This window comes from Ammospiza caudacuta, chromosome 5, assembly GCF_027887145.1.
Source record: "Ammospiza caudacuta isolate bAmmCau1 chromosome 5, bAmmCau1.pri, whole genome shotgun sequence".
Lineage (NCBI taxonomy): Eukaryota > Metazoa > Chordata > Aves > Passeriformes > Passerellidae > Ammospiza > Ammospiza caudacuta.
In genome coordinates, this window is record NC_080597.1 from 77,997,563 (window position 1) to 78,016,714 (window position 19,152).

Sequence of the window (19,152 nt, forward strand, 5' to 3'; positions counted from 1 at the left end):
CCCGGCCGTGCTGGCCCGGCTGCCCCCGGAGCCCGCCCTGCCCGGATATCCTCAATCCGCGGCTCGGGGGGTGCCGGAGCCCCCCGTCCTGCCGGGACAGCTCGGGGGGCAGCGGGGGCTCAGCGGGGGCTCAGCGCGGCTCCAGGCCCCAGGCTGGCAGCGGGGGCAGCCCGGGGGGCAGCAGGGCGAAGCGGGCGCTCTCCAGGGGCTGCCAGGGCGCTGGAGCGGGGGTCCCGCCGGGAGCCAGACCTGCGGGATGGACACGGGGCTCAGGCATGGCCGGGCCATGGCAGGGGACACCCAGGGCACCCCCAGCAGCCCGGGGCGGCCGGGGCCGGCCCCTCGTACCGCAGCAAGCGTCGTCCCAGGCGCAGGGCCCGGAGGCGCAGAGGTGCAGCGGGGCCGGGGGGCGCGGCTGGGGGGCGAGGCCGTGCAGGGGCTGCGCCGAGCCCGTGGGGGGGTCCGGGAGGGGCTGCGTGGGGACCGGACAGCGCCGTGTCACAGGGCTGCTCCGGCACCAGCTCACCCCGAGAGCACCGGGGCGCTCCAGACAGGGCTCCCGGCCGGAGCGCCGCTCCAGAGGGTGCTCGGGCCGGTTGGGGTGTCCCCAGCACCCCGGGAGCGGCCATGTCCTACCCGTGCGGCGGCGGCGGGACCGACAGCGGGCGGGATCCACTCGCACCAGGAGCCTGCGTGGGCACGGGCGGGCACAATGTCCGGGCTCGGACAGTGCCCTGGCTCGGACAGTGCCCTGGCTCGGACAATGTCCGGGCTCGGACAGTGCCCTGGCCCGGCTCCCGGGGGCGCACGGGGAGCGGCCGTGTCCCTTCCCCAGCTCCCAGCGGGGCTCTGGGAAGCAACCCCGGGGTCCCAGGGCCAAATGCCAGCCGCGCTCCCAGCCAGGGGCGGCCCTGTGTCCCACGTCCCGTCCCCTCGGTCCCCGCGCTGTCACCTGCGCCGCCCGTCTCCAGCTGCCGCTTGCTCTCCCGTCGCCACTTGGCTCGGCGGTTCGAGAACCAGACCTGGGCAGGGGCGGGAGCTGAGGCTGCGGTCCCTGCCCGTCCCAGGCCCCTGGCACAGCTCTGAGCCCCGGGACACGGACCCGTCACTGCCCGGGAGCGAGCGGCGACACGGGAGGGACACGGGCACAGAACGGAGCTCGATCCCTGACATGGGCAAAGGAATGCCCGTGTCCTGGTCCCAGGCATGCACTGGGGCACGGGCAGAGGAATGGGTTTCATTCTGGGCATCAGAAGGGAAGGGGCTGCCGGGCACCCAGAGATGTGGATCTGGAGCTGCTGAGAGGAACATGTGACGGGTGTGTGCCAGGGAGTGTGCCATGAAATGTGCCAGGGAGTGCCAGGGAGTGTGCGCCATGGAGTGTACCAGGGAATGTGTCAATGACTGTGCCAGGGAGTGTGCCAGGTATGCCAAGGAGTGTGCCAAGTGTGCCAGGGAGTGTGCCATGAAATGTGCCAAGTGTGCCATGGAGTGTGCCATGGAGTGTGTCATGGAGTGTGCCAGGGAGTGTGCCATGAAATGTGCCAAGTGTGCCATGGAGTGTGCCATGGATTGTGGCATGGAGTGTGCCAGGTGTGCCAGGCAGTGTGCCATGAAACGTGCCACGTGTGCCAGGGAGTGTGCCATGGAGAGACCCCCGAGCCAGGACAAACGCAGCCCCGGGCAGTCACGGCCGCCCTCCGGAGCCCGTCCCAGCCCCGTGGCCAGCAGCGGTGACACGGTTCGGAGGTGTCCCCGAGGGCGGGAGGGCTCCCTGTGCCTCGGAGCTGGCAGTCCCGATCCCGGCGGTCCCCCCGGGCTGCTCGGGGCACCGGGACGTGCCCGGGTCCCGCTCGGGTCAGGCGGGTCGCCCTTACCCTGATGGTGCTGTCGGGCAGCCGGATGGCCGCGGCCAGGCGCTCGCGGGTGGCGCTGTCCGGGTACTGTCCCCTCCGGAACGCTGCAAGGGGACCGGGCTGAGCGGGGCCGGGCCGGGACAGCCACCCCGGCACCCGGGCGGGAGATGGCAGGGGGTGACTGCAGCCAGGCCGCGGGGCCAGCGGAGTGGGGTGCGCTGGGTGGTTTGGGGGGGTCTGGTGGGGTATGGGATGGTTTGGGGTTCTCTAGGGTAGTCTGGGGCGCTTTGGGGCGCTCCGGGGCGGTTTGGGGCCCCGCAGCGATGGCACGACCCCATCCCGAAAGCGGCATTGCCCCCCCGAACAGCCCCGCTCGGAGCGCACCTTCCTCCAGAGCCTCCGCCTGCTGCCTGGAGAACACGGTGCGGCTCCTGCCCCCGCTCCGGTGCCCGGGGCCCTGCGGGGGCTGCGGGCCGGGGGGCGCGGCCGGAGGGGACCCTGCGGAGACAGAGGGACAGCGGCTGGGCCGGACCCGGTGCTGGGGCGGACCCGGTGCTGGGGCTCCCCGGAGGGGCCAGGAAGGGTCAGGAGGGCTCCGGGCTCTGGGGCAAGGCTCACCCCGCGGGTCCTGGGGCTCGGCCGCCAGCCGGAGGTCGCTGGGCAGGGTCCTGAGCACGCGGTTGATGGAGGAGACCTGGGCAGGGGACAGGGGATGTGCCGGGAGGGGACGGGAATGGAGCTGGAGCTGTCTCTGGGGTGCTCTCCGGAGCCAGGGGTTCTCCGGCCCGGGGCCCAGCCCGTCTGCTCCCTGTTTGCGGCCCAGGACCCCGGAACCCCGGGGACAGACAGAATCTAACGGAGTGCCATTGGCACGGCGGGGCACCGGCAGGGTGGGTCCGTCCTTGGGGAGCGCAGCTCGCCCTGCCCGGCAGGGACACTTGTCACGGAGCCACCGCGGTGTCCCGCGGCCCGAGGAGGAGCCGGGCTCGGGGGTGGCGCTCGGGGCTCTGGTTCCGCTGGGAAGGAGCGATCGGCCTTCCGCTGCCCACCCGCTCCAGCTCTGCTTCTCACCAAGCACCGAGCCCTTCCCTGTGCATCCTTCCCATTCCCGAGTCCTTCCATGGGCCCGAACCCTTCCCATCACACTGAGCCCTTCCTGGGTAATCCACCCCACTGGCCCAGCCCTTCCCTGTGCACCATTCCCACTGTCCCGTGCACCCTTCCCACTGCCCCCAGCCCTTCCCCGCTCCCATTCCCACTGCCCCGATCCCGTCCCCATGCACCATTCCCACTGCCCCCAGCCCTTCCCCGCACACCATTCCCACTGCCCCGATCCCGTCCCCATGCACCATCCCCACTGCCCCAGCCCTTCCCCATGCACCATTCCCACTGCCCCGATCCCGTCCCCATGCACCATTCCCACTGCCCCGATCCCGTCCCCATGCACCATTCCCACTGCCCCCAGCCCTTCCCCATGCACCATTCCCACTGCCCCGATCCCGTCCCCATGCACCATCCCCACTGCCCCAGCCCTTCCCCGCTCCCACTCCCACTGCCCCGATCCCGTCCCCATGCACCATCCCCACTGCCCCCAGCCCTTCCCTGTCCCACTCCCACTGTCCCGAGCCCTCCCCCGCTCCCATTCCCACCTCCCGCCCCCCGCCGTGGGTCGGACCCCCTCTCCTGCCCGTTTCCCGGTGAATTCCCGCAGCCCCGGGGCTCCGGGCAGGACTCACGCTGGGGATGCCGCTGCCGGCGCAGATTCCCTCGGCGTGCAGCTGCCGGCGGATCTGCCAGGCGAAGAGCCCGGGCTGCTCCAGCTTCAGCCGCGCGATCCTGGCCACCACGGCGGGGGTGGCCGTGCGGGGCTTGCTGCCCCCCGCCGCCTTGGGCCCCACGGCCCCCGTGCGGTAGTAGCGGCCCAGGATTTTGCTGACGCAGCCGTTGGACACCTGCGGGCAGAGCTTGAGCGCGGGGGGGATTTGGGAGGGGCGGGAGACCCCCCCCAGCCCCGGCCGGGCGCACCTTGAGGCTGCGGGAGATGTCGGAGCTGCGGGCGCCGCTCGCCGCCAGCGCGATGATTCTCTGCCTCTTGCACGTGGGGAGGGGGCGCCCGTTCAGGAAGAGACCCCCGAGCTGGTTCACCCTGCTGGGCCCTGGGGAGGGGAACAGGGCTGGGGGCAGCGGGGCCGCCCGTCCTGCCCTCCCGGCCCCCCAGGATGGCACCGGGGAGGGGAACAGAGAGGGGTGACGAGGGGGTCCGGAGGGGCTGGGCAGGGGGAGCTGAGGGGGCTGCAGGGGCTGGGCAAGGGGAGTCGGGCTGGAGGGACGCGGGGCTCGGTGCTGGGGGTGGGTGCAGGCAGGGAATGGGGACGCCGGCCCCAGGAAGCAGGAAAACACCCCCTGGAAGAGCACGGGGAGAATTTGGGAAGGGCAGGGGGTGACAGGCTGCGGGGCTGGATGTGCCCGGGGCCGGCAGGGCCCTGCGGAGCCGCGGGTCAATGGGCGGCCGGGCGGAGCAGGGAATGGTGGCACGGCGCATCCCCGGGTCCCGCCGGGAACACCGCGCTCCTCACCTCGGTGTTGCATCGTGGAGAGGCTTCAGGGGCTGTGGGGGCCTGGGAGTTCCCCGTGGGACACGGGGGGTGCTGCGGGGCCGGGTGAATCAGCACCGCTGTCCAGGGCTCAGCCACGACCTTGCTGCGAGGAGGACGGACAGGGGCAGGAATCCTGGAGGAGAAGATGGGAACACTTGGGGGCAACTCGGGAAGTCCTTGTGCCGCAGGCACAGCGGCTAAAGAGCCGGAAAAGAGGTCACAGGGCTCTGGAGAGGCTCGGGAGATGCAGCCGGTGCTGCCGAGGCGGAGCGGAGCCGCCGTGGCTGAGCCGTGTCCCAGCGCCTGCAGAGCTCCCCGGACACCCCACGGGGCACAGCGGGGTCCCCACGCCCAGCCCAGCCCAGCCGAGTGCCGGGATCCACAGGGAATGGAGATGGAGGGATCCCCACGCCCACCACCCTCCCAGCCCAGGCAGGAATTCCTCATTGCCAAGATGCCACCCATGGCTGCCCTCTGGCAGTGGGAGCCATTCCCTGTGTGCTGTCCCTGCAGGCCTTGTCCCCAGTCCCTCTGCAGCTCTGCTGGAGCCCCTGCAGGCCCTGCCAGGGGCTCTCAGCTCTCCCAGAGCCTTTCTGCCTCCATGCTGGACACCCCCAGCCCTCCCAGCCTGGCTCCGTAGGATTTCCCGGCAGGATTCCCACAGGGACCCCGGTGCCGGTGCCTCTCCTGCCTGGGCAGCAGCGCAGCCACAGAGGTGCCACCGGGCCTGGCGGCTGCTGCTCCCCCACGGCCTCGCCAGAGCCCCCAGTCCACCCGGGGTTTCACCTGGAACACCCCAAAACCCTCCCGGCACCCCCACAGTCCCCAAATCCCACCGCACAGCCCGAGGGAGTTTGGCGACACCGACCCTCGGAAATTCGGGAAAAGCCAAATTAATCCAACAATAGGGACAAGCCCTCAGGTTTCCCGCAGGTTTTCCGCAAAGCCGAGGCGCATCCCGCCTGCCCCTGCTCGGAGAGGGCTGGATCGGCCCCGGGCGATGCGCGGAGGCTGCTCCGGGAGGGAGGGAGGGAAGGTGGGAGGGAGGAACGGGACACGAGTCCCCAGCGCTCCTGCCTTGGCCGTGCTGTGCCCGCAGGTGGCACAGGGATTTCTGTGCCCCAGGGAAGCCCGTGGGGAGGCTGGGAGCGCTGGAAAGCCGAGCCGCGGGTGTCCCTCGGATGGTACCGAGGAGCCCCGGGGCCGGGATGAGCTCGGTCCCTGTGCGGGGCCAGCGGGGAGCAGCGAGCCCGGGCCAGGGCCGGGGGACCCCCGAGCTCTCCAGGTTCAAGCACGATCCCCACCAATTCCTGCAGCGGTCCCTGCAGCTCCACACGCAGGGAGGGGCGCTCGGGACAGCGGCGATGCCGCAGCGGCGCAAGGAGGTACCTGCGGAGCCTCGGGGCAGCCGGAGCGGAGCGCGCCGGGGCCGGGGCCGGGCGGGCGCTCAGCGGGGCCGTGATGTCACCGCGGGAGGGAGAGGAGCACGGGGAGGAAGGGGCGGCCCGACGTGACCGCGCCCAGCGCACGCCCGGCCCGGGGGGTCCGTCGGGACCTGGGGGCGCTCGGGGCCCCCCGGGCCGGGCCGGGAGCCGGTGCCGGCGGAGCGCCGGCGTTTCAGCACCTGCGGCCGGCGGACAGCACGGCCCCGCCGCTTCCCCGCGTCCCGGAGCATCGCCGGGGATCCCCCGGCGGAGCCCCCCGAGGGGTTTCGCTCCCGCGTTCTCCCGCAAAGCAAACAGGGACATATGGGATTCAATCATAAATCCACCTTCGCTTTTATTACATCGATTTGATTTATTTTGGGTGCTGAACAAATAGAAGGCGGCCCCCGGGGTGGCGGCTGGGCCCCGGCGGGGACTCCCCGGTGTGCTCCGGGCGAGCACCGGCACAGATGGCCCCTTCTTGGAAGATTAAAAAAAAAAAACAACGTTGTAAACCTTTCAAGTAAAATATTTGAAGAGCAAATATTAGCCAGCGAGGAGCCCATCACCGTGGCCCTCCGCGCCCGGCCCCGCGAGTCATCCGGCGTTATTTGCACCCCGGCCCCGGCCCCCGGGCTCCGCGCTGCTGCCCGCCTTTGGAAAATACCATATGCTCCGAATTACACATTAACCACGGCCCCGCGGGGCCCGGGCCCGGCCCCGGCCCCCGGGGAGCCGCCGGCCGCCCCCCCGCCGCCCCCGGGGCGCCCCGGCCGTCCCGCACCCCGGGGCCGGGCGAGGGTTCCCGGCGGCGCGGGGAGCGCCCGCACCCAGGGCCGGGTCCCCCCGCTCGGCGCCGGCCGCCCGGGACCCCCCGCTCCGCGCCGGCCGTGGGGGAACCCCGGCGGAGCCCCCGGGCCGGGCCGGCCCCGCGCGTAACGCGGCCGCGGGGAGCGGGGCGCGGGGCTCGGCGGAGGGGCGGCGGCGCCGGGCCCGGGCCTGTCCCCGAGCCCCCGGGCCCGGGCGGGGGGCGGCGCGGGGGGCTCGGGGCCGGCCCCGGAGCGGCGGGGCTGCCCCCGGGCCGCGCGCGCTGGGAACGGGCGCGCCGGGCTCCGGGGCGCACAGCCCCGGCCGGCCCCGCGCCGCTCCCGGGCCGGCCCCGCGCTGCCCCGGCGGCGGGAGGAGCCCCCGGAGCCGCCCGGGGAGCCGGGGCAGCCCCGCGGGCCCGGGGGAGGCGGCGGCGGCTGCGGGCACCGGGCCGTGCGTCCCTGGCGCGTCCCGGGCGCGGCGGCGGCCGCGGGCAGCGGAAAGCGGGCCGGGAAAAGGCGGGGAGGGAGCGGGGAGAGCGGCAGAGACGGGAGAGGGAGATGCGGGGAGTGGAAGGTGTGGGGAGGTGGGGAGAGAGATGGACACGTGCAGAGCAGAGATGGAGAGAGGGTGGAATGGAGAGGGGGAGACCCGGAGGGACGGAGTCGGGAGGAGACGGAGGGAGAGAGGAGGGCACGGGAGAGGTGCAGGGACGGATGGAGAGGTGGTGAAAGGGAGAGGAGGAGAGGAGGAGATGGGGAGGAGATGGGGGATAGGTGTTGGGACATGGAGAGGTGACCATGTGGAGAGGGGGAGACATGGAGACATAAGGACACTGAGAGGGGAAAAGGCAGAAGTGGAGAAATGCTAAAATGGAGAGATGGAGAGGTGGAGGCAGAATTATGGAGACATGGAAAGGTGGAGAGGTGAAGGTGTGAAGACGTGGAATGATGGAAAGAGGGAAAAGGAGAGGTGGAGAGGTGTGGAGGTGCAATCAGGGAGCTTGGGGAGGTGCAAAGGCAGAGGTGGAGCAGTGGGGACAGATCTGGGGACACGAAGAGGTGGGGACAGAGCTCTGGAAAGGTGGAGGGAAGATCCAGGACCCACCGCGGCATTTGTGCTCCTGTGGCCTCGCCCTGCTCCCCGGGAAGAGCTTTTGCGGGGATTCTGAGGGTGCTGAGCACCCCAGGGATAGCGAGGGGACATGGGGCAGCAGGTGGCACACGGTGCCTCTGCCCTGGGGGCCAGGAATGCCAGCACACAGCGGGGGATGGCGGGGACCCGAGTGTCCCTGCTGCAACTCCAGAGAGAGAAAAAGAAGGAAAGGAAAAGGAAAAGGAAAAGGAAAAGGAAAAGGAAAAGGAAAGGAAAAGGAAAGGAAAGGAAAGGAAAGGAAAGGAAAGGAAAGGAAAGGAAAGGAAAGGAAAGGAAAGGAAAGGAAAGGAAAGGAAAGGAAAGGAAAGGAAAGGAAAGGAAAGGAAAGGAAAGGAAAGGAAAGGAAAGGAAAGGAAAGGAAAGGAAAGGAAAGGAAAGGAAAGGAAAGGAAAGGAAAGGAAAAAGAAAACCCGGTCCCCACTGTCCCCAGGCAGGCTCAGGGGTGTGTTGGGGACACCGGGGGCTCTGGAGGGGAGCACAGGGCTCCCCAAAAGAGGGCGTGTCCCGGGAAAGGCGCTCACTGCAGCATCTCAGCAGGAAGAGCTGTCCCCACGGCTCTGCGGGGAGTTTGCAGGGCACAGGGATCCAGCTGAGCAGATCCATCACCTTCACCTTTATACCCATTTTCATCTGCATCTTCATTTCTCTTTCCATCTTCATTTCTGCCTCTGTATTTGTGACTTAGTCTCCATCTCCATCTGTATTTTGTCATAATCTCCATCTTTGTATCCTTTTTCCCCCCTCTCTTTCACCTCTGCTTCCTCTCCATCTCTGCCTCCATCTCTGTTTTGATCTCCACCCCATCTCCTCCTCCACTCCCAGACCATCTCCATCTGCATTCCCGATCCTATTCCCCACATTCCTCCCCGTTTCCATCCGATCTCCATCCCATTCCATTCCATCCCCATCCCCTCTTGGTGTCTCTGGGCTGTTCCAGAGGGAGGGACCGGGAGAGCCCCGTGCAGCCCGGGCCGCGCTCGAGCAGAGCTGCCCCGCTCGGTCAGGGCTCGGGGATCGCTGCCCTCCGCACTGCCCTGTCCCCGATCCCAGTGCCCGTGCCCGTGCCCAGAGGGTCTGTCCCCGATCCCAGTGCCCGTGCCCAGAGGGTCTGTCCCCGACCCCAGTGATCAGAGGGTCTGTCCCCGATCCCAGTGCCCGTGCCCAGAGGGTCTGTCCCTGATCCCAGTGCCCGTGCCCAGAGGGTCTGTCCCCGATCCCAGCGATCAGAGGGTCTGTCCCCGATCCCAGTGCCCGTGCCCAGAGGGTCTGTCCCTGATCCCAGTGCCCGTGCCCAGGGGGTCTGTCCCCGATCCCAGTGACCCTGCCCAGGGGGTCTGTCCCCGATCCCAGTGCCCGTGCCCAGGGGGTCTCTGCCCTCTGGTGTCCCTCCAGGGAGGGGGCGCTGAGCCCTCCCCGCCCGGGGACAGCGGATCCTTGTCCCCATTGCAGGCTGGCAGCAGGAGCGGGGTGTGCTGGGGACTGGGGTCTGGAGAGAGGGACCCTGCAGGGATGGTGGGTGAGGAGCTGGGAGGAGGGAGGGGACCTGCTCCGCCAGAGGAGGGACAGGAGCACTGCCCGGGAATGGGACAGGGGGCACAGGGACAGGGAAGGACATGGGAACGGGGACAGGAAGGGACACGGGGACAGGGAGGGACACAGAGTAGCACAGGGACAGGCATGGACACAGGAAGAGGGACAAGGAAGGACATGGGAATGGTGACACAGAGTGGCACAGGGACATGGACACGGGAGCAGGGAGGGACACAGGGACAGGGATATGGGGACAGGAACACGGGGACACTGGAACAGCGGCACAGAAGGACACAGGACTGGACGCATAGAGGGAAATGGGAATGAGAACAGGGACAGGGAGAGAGTGGAAGAGGGACATGGAGGGGCACGGGAACAGGGACAAGGGGGAACAGGGACACAGAGTGGCACAGGAACAGAGACAGGGAGGCACACAAGACCGGCGACATGGAGGGAAATGGGAATGGGAACGGGGGTATGGAGGGGAAAAGGGAACAGGGACATGGAGGGACAAGGGAACAGGAACAGGGATAGGATAGAACAGGGACATGGAGGGACACAGGACCAGGGAAACGGATAAGGTGGAACAGGGACCTGGAGGGGCACAGGAACAGGGACAGGAAGGGAATGAAATGGGGGCATGGAGTGGAACAGGGATGGGAACAGGGACACAGAGGGAGCAGACCGGGGAATGCCATTATCCCAGGAGATTTCTGCAGTGAGGCAAAGCTGCCAAAGCACCACAGCTCATTGCTGGGGCTTTGTCTGGAACTCAGTGCCTGCATTCCCTGAGTGGCACTGGCAGGAGCAGGGCCCCCATCCCACAGGGAACATCTGCCCGCGGCTCAGGGGAACCAGGACCCAGGGCGCCCCCAGTCCCAGGGCATCCCCAGGGCTCTCCCAGCCTGCACACAGGGATGGGTGCTGGGGTAACCAGATTTGGGATAACCAGATTTGGGATTCCCATCCCTGCCCAGAGGAGATCTGGGCGTTCCAGTGCTCCACACCCTGGAGTTCCTGGCGTTCCCTCTCCTCATCCTAGCTCAGAGCCAGCTCCAGAGGGCTGGGAGGGCAGAGGGATGAGGAGCAGCTCCCAGGGGCTCCACTCAGCATCCCCATCCCTGGCAGTGCCCAAGGCCAGGCTGGGCACTGGGGCTGGGGCAGCCTGGGGCAGTGGAGGTGTCCCTGCCATGGCAGGGGTGGCACTGGAGGGGCTCTGGGGTCCTTTCCCACCCAAACATTCCAGGATTCCCTGATTTCCCTCCCTCTGTCACTCCTGTCTGCACGTCCAAGGCTGTTTTTGCACCTTTCTGGGCTTTCTCCCTGCAGAAGGTCACCCTGCTCCTCACCGAGCACCAGGATGCCTGGAAAATCCCATTGTTTTCCCCTGCAGAAAGCACGGGTGGAAGTTAAAAGCCCGGATGACTCAGCCGACCAAGAAAACGGAGTTTATCCCCACGTTCCCACCTACAATTTCACTTTCTTTTCCATCAAAATGATGATTATTACAGGATTCGGGCTAAAAGAGGCAATTTGGGGGCTTGTAGGTGTGCTGCCCATCATCTCTGGTGGAATGCAGGTGCAGGATGGGACAGTGATGTCGCAGGCCCAGAAATTCCACGGATCAGGATAATGGAGCTGCTTTTCCAGGTTTTTGGGCAGAGATTTCCTGCCCCGAAAAAGGGGGCTAAGTATGAAAAACGGGGAGAAAAGCAATAAATTAATAAATTATCATCAAAGGGCTGGAGCGGGGAGGTCAGAAGCGGTGGAATGTTGTGGCAGGTAGGGAGAGGGTGGGATGAGGATTCTTCGTGGACCGGGACACTCTGGCACAGCCGGCGCAGCAAAGTCCGGGAGCGGGACCCTCGGGAAAGGGGCGGGGGCTGCACCGGGACCTGCGCGTGGGGACAAACCGGGAGTGAGCAGGGACGGGAGAACATCGGGAACGCGGGGAAAAACATCGGGAGCATGGGGGAAAATATCATAGGGTGTGAAAAAAATATCATAGGGTGGGAAAACGTGCGGTGCCCAGCGGGAAGCGCCGGCGGGGCGGATTGATCGCCCCCAGGTGCGCCCCAATCCCTTCCCCATCCCCACTCCGTGCGTTCCGATCCTCCCAGGTGCGCTCCTATTGCCCCCCCAGGTGTGCCCCGATCGTCCCCCACACTCGGGGGCTTCACCCGCGGGACACGGGCCCTCTCCCATCCCGGTGCGCGGCACCGGAGCCGCTCCGTTCCCGTTCCCCTGCCCTGGATTCCCTCCGTGGCCACTGCAACGTCCCCGGCCACCCACGAGTGACACGGCTCCGCTCGGGCCCGCACAGGTAACACCGGGAGCGGCACCGGGAGCATCCCGAGGGGCTGGGGCCGGTCCGGGGGGGGCACAGCCGGTGACACGGGACACGGCGGGAGGGTTCCCCCGCTCGGGGCTGGGGGAGTCGGGGTCACCCACGGACGGGAGGGTCTGGGGGTCTCCCCAACCTCGGGACCAGACCGAGGTGGGTCTGGGGGTCTCCCCAACCTCGGGACCAGACCGAGGTGGGTCTGGGGTCCCTCCCAACCTCGGGACCAGACCGAGGTGGGTCTGGGGGTCTCCCCAACCTCGGGACCAGACCGAGGTGGGTCTGGGGTCCCTCCCAACCTCGGGACCAGACCGAGGTGGGTCTGGGGGTCTCCCCAACCCCGGGGCCGGACCGAGATGGGTCTGGGGTCCCGGGGGTCGCCGCAAGGGCGACCCCCGGGACCCCAGACCCATCTCGGTCCGGCCCCGGGGTTGGGCGCGCGCCGCTGACGAAGAGAGGCGTGCCCCCACCAAGCCCCGCCCATCTGTGACGGAAAGGGGCGTATCCCGCCTTGGCCCCGCCCCCGTGGCGGCGCGAGGCCACGTGTGCGCGCGGGCGGCCTTTGCCGACGTGTCCCTGGCGCCGCGCGCCCCGGAAGTCCCGCCCCACCGCCCGCGCGCCGGGCTTGGGGCGTGGCCGCGCGGGGCCTGACGTCACCGGCAGCGCGCCGCCATTGGTCGAGGCGCGGCGGGGCGGGGCGGCGCGCGCGGCGGGAGCGGCCGCCCGTTGGCCGCCGGCCGCGCGGGGGGGGCGGGGCCGCGGGGAGGCCGCGCCCCCCCTGCCCGGCTCAGGCCCCGCCCCGCGGTCCCTTCCGCGCTCGCCCCGGGCCCCGCCGCGCTCCCGCCGCCCGTGCCCGGCCCGGCCCGACCCGGCCTCTCCGCCCGCCCGGCCCCGCCATGGCCTCCGCGGCCAACCCCGGCCAGGGCGGCTCCGCGCCGCCGCCCGTCGTCCAGCGCGGCATCGTCAAGATGGTAAGGGCTGTGCCCGCCGCTCCCCGCACCGACCCCGCGCCTCGCCGCTCACCGACCGGGGACCCCCATCTCCCGCAGGCTCCTCCGGGGCCCGGGGCTCCGCTCCGCTGCCCGCCTCCCCTCCCGGTAACCGGGAGCCTGTCCGCTGCCCGCGCGGTGCCCGGCTCCCCGTGCCCGGTGCAGCCCGTCCGGTGCTCCCGGGCCCCGTAGGGCGGCAGTTGCTGATCCGTTACCGCCCGCTGCCCGGCGCCTCTTGCTGCACCCTGGGATCCCCCTGCAGCCGGTCCCCCACGCCCCGGCACCGGGCACTGCGCGCTCCCGGTGCCGTCCCGGCTGCTGGGCTGGGCAGGGAGAGTTTCGGGTCCCGGAGCCGCTGCTCCCGCTCCGCTCCCGGTGCCGGAGCCCCGGAGCCCCGAGGGTGGCGGAGCAGCGGCCTCGCGGTGCCGCCGGCGGCGGGGCCGTCCCGGGGGTGCCGCACGTGCTCCGCTCGCCGCCCCTACCGGGGCATCCCCGGGGCGGGGCGGGGCGGGATCCCCGAGCCCCGGTCGGGTCCCCACGGGACAGCGCTGGTTTGGGGTCCCCGGGCCGCTCCGGGGTCCCCGGGAAGGGTCCCGGTCCCCCGCGCCAGGGCCCCACGTGTGCCGGCAGCGGGGCCGCGGGAGCGAAGGTCGGCTTCAGTGCCGGGCGCCGTGTCCCGGTCCCATGTCCCCGTCCCGTGTCCCTGTCCCGTGTCACCATCCCGCGTACCCATCCCGTGTCACCATCCCGTGTCCCCTCCTGGTCCTGTCCCGTGTCCCTATCCCGTGTCCCTATTCTGTGTCCCCGTCCCATGTCCCCGTCCCGTGTCCCCTCCCGGCCCTGTCCCGCCCCAGCCCGTTCCCTGCCATGCCCCGACCCCCCCGATTGCCGTGCCCGAGTCCGGGTGGCTCCGGGGGTCTCTGCTGACCCCTTCACCCCCGGCTCCCTCCGGACTGAGACCTGCTCCCGGCTGTCACTGCAGTCTGAGCCGTGCTGGGGACAGGGCTGGGGACACCGCGGGATGGACCCTGCAAGGCTGGGGACGCGTGGCAGGGATCTAGGGATGGATCCCAGAGGTTTGGGATGGGCACCGGGGGTCTGTGGGTGGACACTGAGTCTGGGGATGATAACTGGGGGTCTGTGGTCAGACACCGGGGGTCTGGGGACACCGGGGCTTTGGGGACACTGCAGGTCTGCTCTGGCACCATCCCCGTGCCGTGTGTCACTGGTGATGGGGGATCTGCTGCTGCCACCCTGCCCTGGCTCCTGCCCACCCTGCAGGTTTTGGGGTGCTCAGGAAACCCTCCCCTGGCTGCTTGTGCCCGCCCGATCCATCTGTGGGACGGGGATCCGCAGCAGGATTTTGGGGAGGATTTTGGGGTCTGCTGGCTGGGAGGCAGCTGTGCCTGTGCCCCATAGCCTGGGGTGTGCTCTGTGCTCCCTTCCAGGCCGGGCAGCCCAAAATCCCCTGGGAGAGGGTCCCTGGCTCTCTGTGGTGCCAGCCTCGTGCTCTGCTGTGGCTCCGTCACAGCCTTGAGGTTTTTGGGGTTTTTTGCACCTTCCTGTTGCAATCACGGTGCAGCTCACTGCAATCACAGCGAGGCTGAGGGGTTTGAGAGCAGGAGTTTGGCAGCAGGATGGGGATGGGGAGCAGGAATTTTCCTCCCACTCTTGGCAGGATTTTTAACCCTTTGTGCCCCACAGGGGCAGCCCTGGATTCTGGATGTGCCCGTGGGATTTTGGTGCCATCTCCTCTGGTGCCCGGGATCTGCATTGGCAGCACGAGTTGGGTCTGTGCACCCCCGTGCCTGTGCTGTTTCCCCCAGCTTAAGCCTGGTTTAAGCCCAGATTTCCGTGATGGAGCCCTCAGTGGGACAGATGGGCTGTGGGGTGGCTCTTGCTGGCAGGGTGGGACGGTGGCACCTGGCTGCTGGCACAGTGTCCTGATCCCATTGCCATCCCTGGAGCAGTTCCCCATCTGCTGGGGGATCCCCACAGCCACATGGGCGTGTGGCCACTCCATGGGCAGGGACAGGTATCAGGAGCTGGGATGGAATGTCCCCCAAAGCCCTGCTCTGACCCTGGGACACGGAGCAGCTCCACCAAGGAGCCCACCCCGGGATCCATGGCTCGTGCTGGGCATTGAGCAGAGCAGCTCCAGCATCCCCGTGCCCTGTCAATTAAAGATTAAGGTTAATTGCAGCCATGGAATCTCTAAGCCTTGAGCACAGAGCACTGAGCCTTTGCTGGGCTGGCTCTGGTGATGGGACACAGCTGGAGGGGTTTGGGATCCCTGCGAGCATCTGTGGGGGTTTTGGGTGTGGGGAGCCAGGGCAGGCGCTGGAATGACCCCAGGCTGGGTCAGAGAGCTGGGAGAGGGGACAGGGAGATCCTGTTGGGAACAGGGAGATCCCAGCACAGCCTGGCTGCTGGCCCAGAGCCCGGCCCTGCTGCAGGACCTGGGAATGTGCCTGGGGGTGTGAGGGAACCCTGGCAGAGGGGATTGGCTGGCACTGCCCAGCCCGAAGCTCGCAGAGCCAGAGCTGTGGTGGGACATGGCCCAGCTGGGCTCATCCACCCGCTGTAAAATCCTGATTTTCCAAATCCTCCTTCGGATTCTGTGTGCATGGAGGTGACCCCATGTGCTGAGCTCTGAGGGACCCCAAATCCCCTCCTGTGCCACCCCGCCATGGCAGGGACACCTCCCACTGTGCCAGGCTGCTCCAGCCCCAGTGTCCAGCCTGGCCTTGGGCACTGCAGGGATCAGGGGCAGCCCCAGCTGCTCTGGCAATGCCAGCCCAGGCAGGAATTCCTCACTGCCAAGATGCCACCCATGGCTGCCCTCTGGCAGTGGGAGCCATTCCCTGTGTGCTGTCCCTGCAGGCCTTGTCCCCAGTCCCTCTGCAGGCCCTGCCAGGGGCTCTCAGCTCTCCCTGGAGCCTTCTCCTCTCCAGGTGAGCACCCCCAGCTGTCCCAGCCTGGCTCCCTGGGAGCTGAGGGGCTCCAGCCCTGCAGCAGCTCCATGGATTCCTCTGGGCTCTCTGCCACAGCTCCAGGTGCTGCTGCTGTGTCCCAGGGCTGGGGCAGCTCTGCAGGTGGGGTCTCACAGGGGCAGGATCCCCCTGCCCTGCTGAGGATCAGCCCAGCGTGTGGATTGTGACCCCCATCTCCAGCTGGGGCAGCTCCTGGCTCTCCAGGCCCATGGCACTCAGTGATGCTGAGTTCCGGAGCCCTGCCAAGGCAGGGCACATCCCTGGAATTGTGTCCCTGGAATTGTGTGTGTCCCTGCAACGTCGCCTTTCTGTGCAGTGTCACCGTCCTTTCGCCGCTGCCCAGCTGCCCCTGCCGTGCCCTGGCTGCCCCCTGTCCCCCGCTGTCCCCACTGTCCCCTGGGAGCCCCGCTGTCCCCTCTGTCCCCCTCTGACCCCGCTATCCCGCAGTTCCTGCTGTCCCCTCTAACCCCGGTGTCCCCGTTGTCCCCGCAGGTGCTGTCGGGCTGTGCCATCATCGTGCGGGGCCAGCCCCGTGGTGGGCCGCCCCCGGAGCGGCAGATCAACCTCAGCAACATCCGCGCGGGGAGCCTGGCACGGCGTGCCAACGCCAGCCAGCCCGACAGCAGGGACACCCCCGACGAGGTGAGGGGACACCCGTGGGGACAGGGACAGGGTGGCCTGGCAGAGTCACATGGGGGGGCTTGGGGGGGTGTTCTCCTTTTTGTCCCTCTGCACTTGGCACGGTGTTGTGGGTGGCACACACAGGGTGGTTTGGGACACGTGAAGAGGAGATTTGGGACTCGGGGGATGGCTTGGCACACGTGGGGTGGTTTGAGGCAACACAAAAGGGTATTTGGGGCACATGGGAATGGTTTGGGGCATGAGGAATGGTTTGGGGCATATGGGAGAGTTTCAGTCATATGAGGGGGTGGATTGGGGCACATAGGGTGGCTGTTTTAGAGCACACAGGGGGTGGTTTGGGACTCAGGATGGTTTAGGGCACGTAGAAGAGTTTGGGACACATGAAGGGGTGGTTTGGGGCACATGGGGTGGCTGTGTTGGGGCATGGGGGGCGGTTTGGGACTCAGGGAATGGTTTGGGGCAACACAGGGGATGGTCTGGGGTATGGCTTGGGATTCATGGATTGGTTTGGGGCGCGTGGGATTGTTCGGGGCACGTAAAGGGGTGGTTTGGGGTACCCAGGGCACGGTTTGGCACACATGGGGGTGGTTTTGGGCACGTGGGGTGGTTGGTTTGCGGCACAAGGAGTGCTTTGGGACTCGGGGGATGCTCTGGGGTACATGGGGTGTCTGTTTTGGGGCACAGGGGGTGCTTTGGGACTCGGGGGATGCTCTGGGGCACATGGGGTGTCTGTTTTGGGGCACAGGGGGTGCTTTGGGGCTCAGGGATGCTCTGGGGTACATGGGGTGGCTGTTTTGGGGCACAGGGGGTGCTTTGGGGCTCGGGGGATGCTCTGGGGCTCACGCTGTGGCTGTTTTGGGGCACAGGGGGTGCTTTGGGGCTCGGGGGATGCTCTGGGGTACATGGGGTGGCTGTTTTGGGGCACAGGGGGTGCTTTGGGGCTCGGGGGATGCTGTGGGGCTCACGCTGTGGCTGTTTTGGGGCACAGGGGGTGCTTTGGGGCTCGGGGGATGCTCGGGGCCCCGGGGCGGTCCCGCAGCCGCTCGGTGCCCTCGGTGCCGGTGCCGGCGGGCCCGGCCCCCCTCCCGCGGGCCGGGGGCGGCGGGAGCAGCAGCGCTGGCAGATAATTGCTCTCCCTGGGGAGTTTTGTCTTCCCAACAGCCTCTAAATGTCACTCTCTGCCAAAGTGACGCCTGTCAGCCCCGCTAATTGTTTATGAGCGCGTCATGTTCCCACCTCCGGCCGCGCTCCCGCCCACCCGCCGGGGCCGGAGCGGGAGCGCGCACCGGGAACGGGAGCGGGAACGGGAGCGCGCTCCCGAGCCTGCCGTGCCCCGGAACCCCGGCGGGGCTGCCAGAGCTGCGAACCCCGCTGCCTTGCTGCCCCACAGCTCTCTCGGTGCCCCCGTGGTGGGAGTTGCTCCCCAGGAGCCGGCTCCCAGCAGAGTCTGGGGGCTCCGGGGGCACTGGGGCTGCTCCCCCTGCCCTGCCCTGCCCGGGCCCCCGGCTCACGGTGCCTCCATCCCTCCCGCAGCCCTGGGGCTTCCCCGCGCGGGAGTTCCTGCGGAAGAAGCTGATCGGGAAGGAGGTGTGCTTCACCGTGGAGTACAAGACCCCGCAGGGCCGCGAGTACGGCATGGTCTACCTGGGCAAAGGTGAGAACGGATGGGCACCTGGGGAAGGGGAGATGGATGGGGCACCTGGGGAAGGGGAGAATGGATGGGTATCTGGGAAAGGGGAGATGAATGGGCACCTGGGAAAGGGGGGGATGGATGGGGCACCTGGGGAAGGGGAGGATGGATGGGGCACCTGGGAAAGGTGTGGATGGATGGGGTACCTGGGAAAGGTGTGGATGGATGGGGTACCTGGGAAAGGTGAGCCTCAGTGGGGTACCTGAGAACAGGGGAGGATGGATGGGGCACCTGGGGAAGGGGAGATGGATGGGTACCTGGGAACAGGGGAGGATGGATGGGGCACCTGGGAAAGGTGAGCCTGGGTGGGGACCTGGGGAAAGGGGAGGATGGATGGGGCACCTGGGGAAGGGGAGATGGATGGGGTACCTGGGAACAGGGGAGGATGGATGGGGCACCTGGGAAAGGTGAGCCTCAGTGGGGTACCTGAGAACAGGGGAGGATGGATGGGGCACCTGGGAAAGGTGAGCCTGGGTGGGGACCTGGGGAAAGGAGAGGATGGATGGGGCACCTGGGAAAGGTGAGCCTCAGTGGGGTACCTGAGAACAGGGGAGGATGGATGGGGTACCTGGGAAAAGGTGGATCCAGGGTGTTTTACCTGGGAAAAGGTGGGTCAGGATGGTTTGTCTGGGAAAAAGTGGCTCTGGATGGTTCACCTGGGAAAAGGTGAGGATGGATGGGTTACCTGGGAAAAGGTGGTTCCCAGGGTGTTTTACCAGGGAAAAGGTGGATCTGGATGTTTTACCTGGGAAAAGGTGAGGATGGGTAGGTTAGGATGGATGGGTTACCTGGGAAAAAGGGAGGCTCAATGGGTTACCTGGGTAAAGGTGTGTCAGGATGTTTTGCCTGGGAAAAGGTGGTTCCAGGGTGTTTTACCTGGGAAAAGGTGGTTCTGGGGGAGAGCACAAGGGGATGTTTGGGCTGTGCCATCAGCAGGAGGATGCCTGCCTGCTTCCCCATCACTTTTCCATGATTTTCCATGGCCCCCAGCTCTGGGAAGGCAGTGAGGGGTACCTGCCCCCCAGGTTTCCAAGCTCCAGCCCTGCTCTCCCTGCTCCAGGAGCATTCCTGGGCTCAGCCTGGAGTGCCCTAAGGACAAATCCAGCTGGAAATCCCTTTTGGGGGGTG

The 19,152-nt window shown here is 67.8% G+C and overlaps 2 protein-coding genes across 2 annotated transcripts in view; one reads left to right on the plus strand and one right to left on the minus strand.

Moving 5' to 3' along the window:
* Positions 1 to 130: 130 nt before the first annotated feature.
* On the minus strand, positions 131 to 12,608 carry LOC131558337 (collagen alpha-1(I) chain-like). Its single transcript, XM_058805987.1, has 16 exons — positions 12,532 to 12,608; positions 12,010 to 12,488; positions 11,712 to 11,849; positions 7,792 to 7,921; positions 6,447 to 6,531; positions 5,642 to 6,357; positions 4,433 to 4,556; positions 3,882 to 4,259; positions 3,593 to 3,808; positions 2,475 to 2,550; positions 2,241 to 2,354; positions 1,878 to 1,960; positions 953 to 1,022; positions 637 to 689; positions 349 to 472; positions 131 to 249 (listed from the first exon to the last, which is right to left on the minus strand). The coding sequence occupies exons 1-16, from the start codon at positions 12,606 to 12,608 to the stop codon at positions 131 to 133; spliced, it is 2,982 nt and encodes a 993-aa protein (XP_058661970.1).
* The window catches only part of SND1 (staphylococcal nuclease and tudor domain containing 1), a 74,453-nt gene continuing 67,817 nt past the window's right edge, over positions 12,517 to 19,152 (plus strand). The window contains exons 1-3 of the mRNA XM_058804863.1: positions 12,517 to 12,681; positions 16,185 to 16,334; positions 17,868 to 17,988. Of these exons, the coding sequence (XP_058660846.1) occupies positions 12,607 to 12,681; positions 16,185 to 16,334; positions 17,868 to 17,988 (346 nt within the window). The 5' untranslated portion in view covers positions 12,517 to 12,606. The remainder of the gene's footprint in view (positions 12,682 to 16,184; positions 16,335 to 17,867; positions 17,989 to 19,152) is intronic.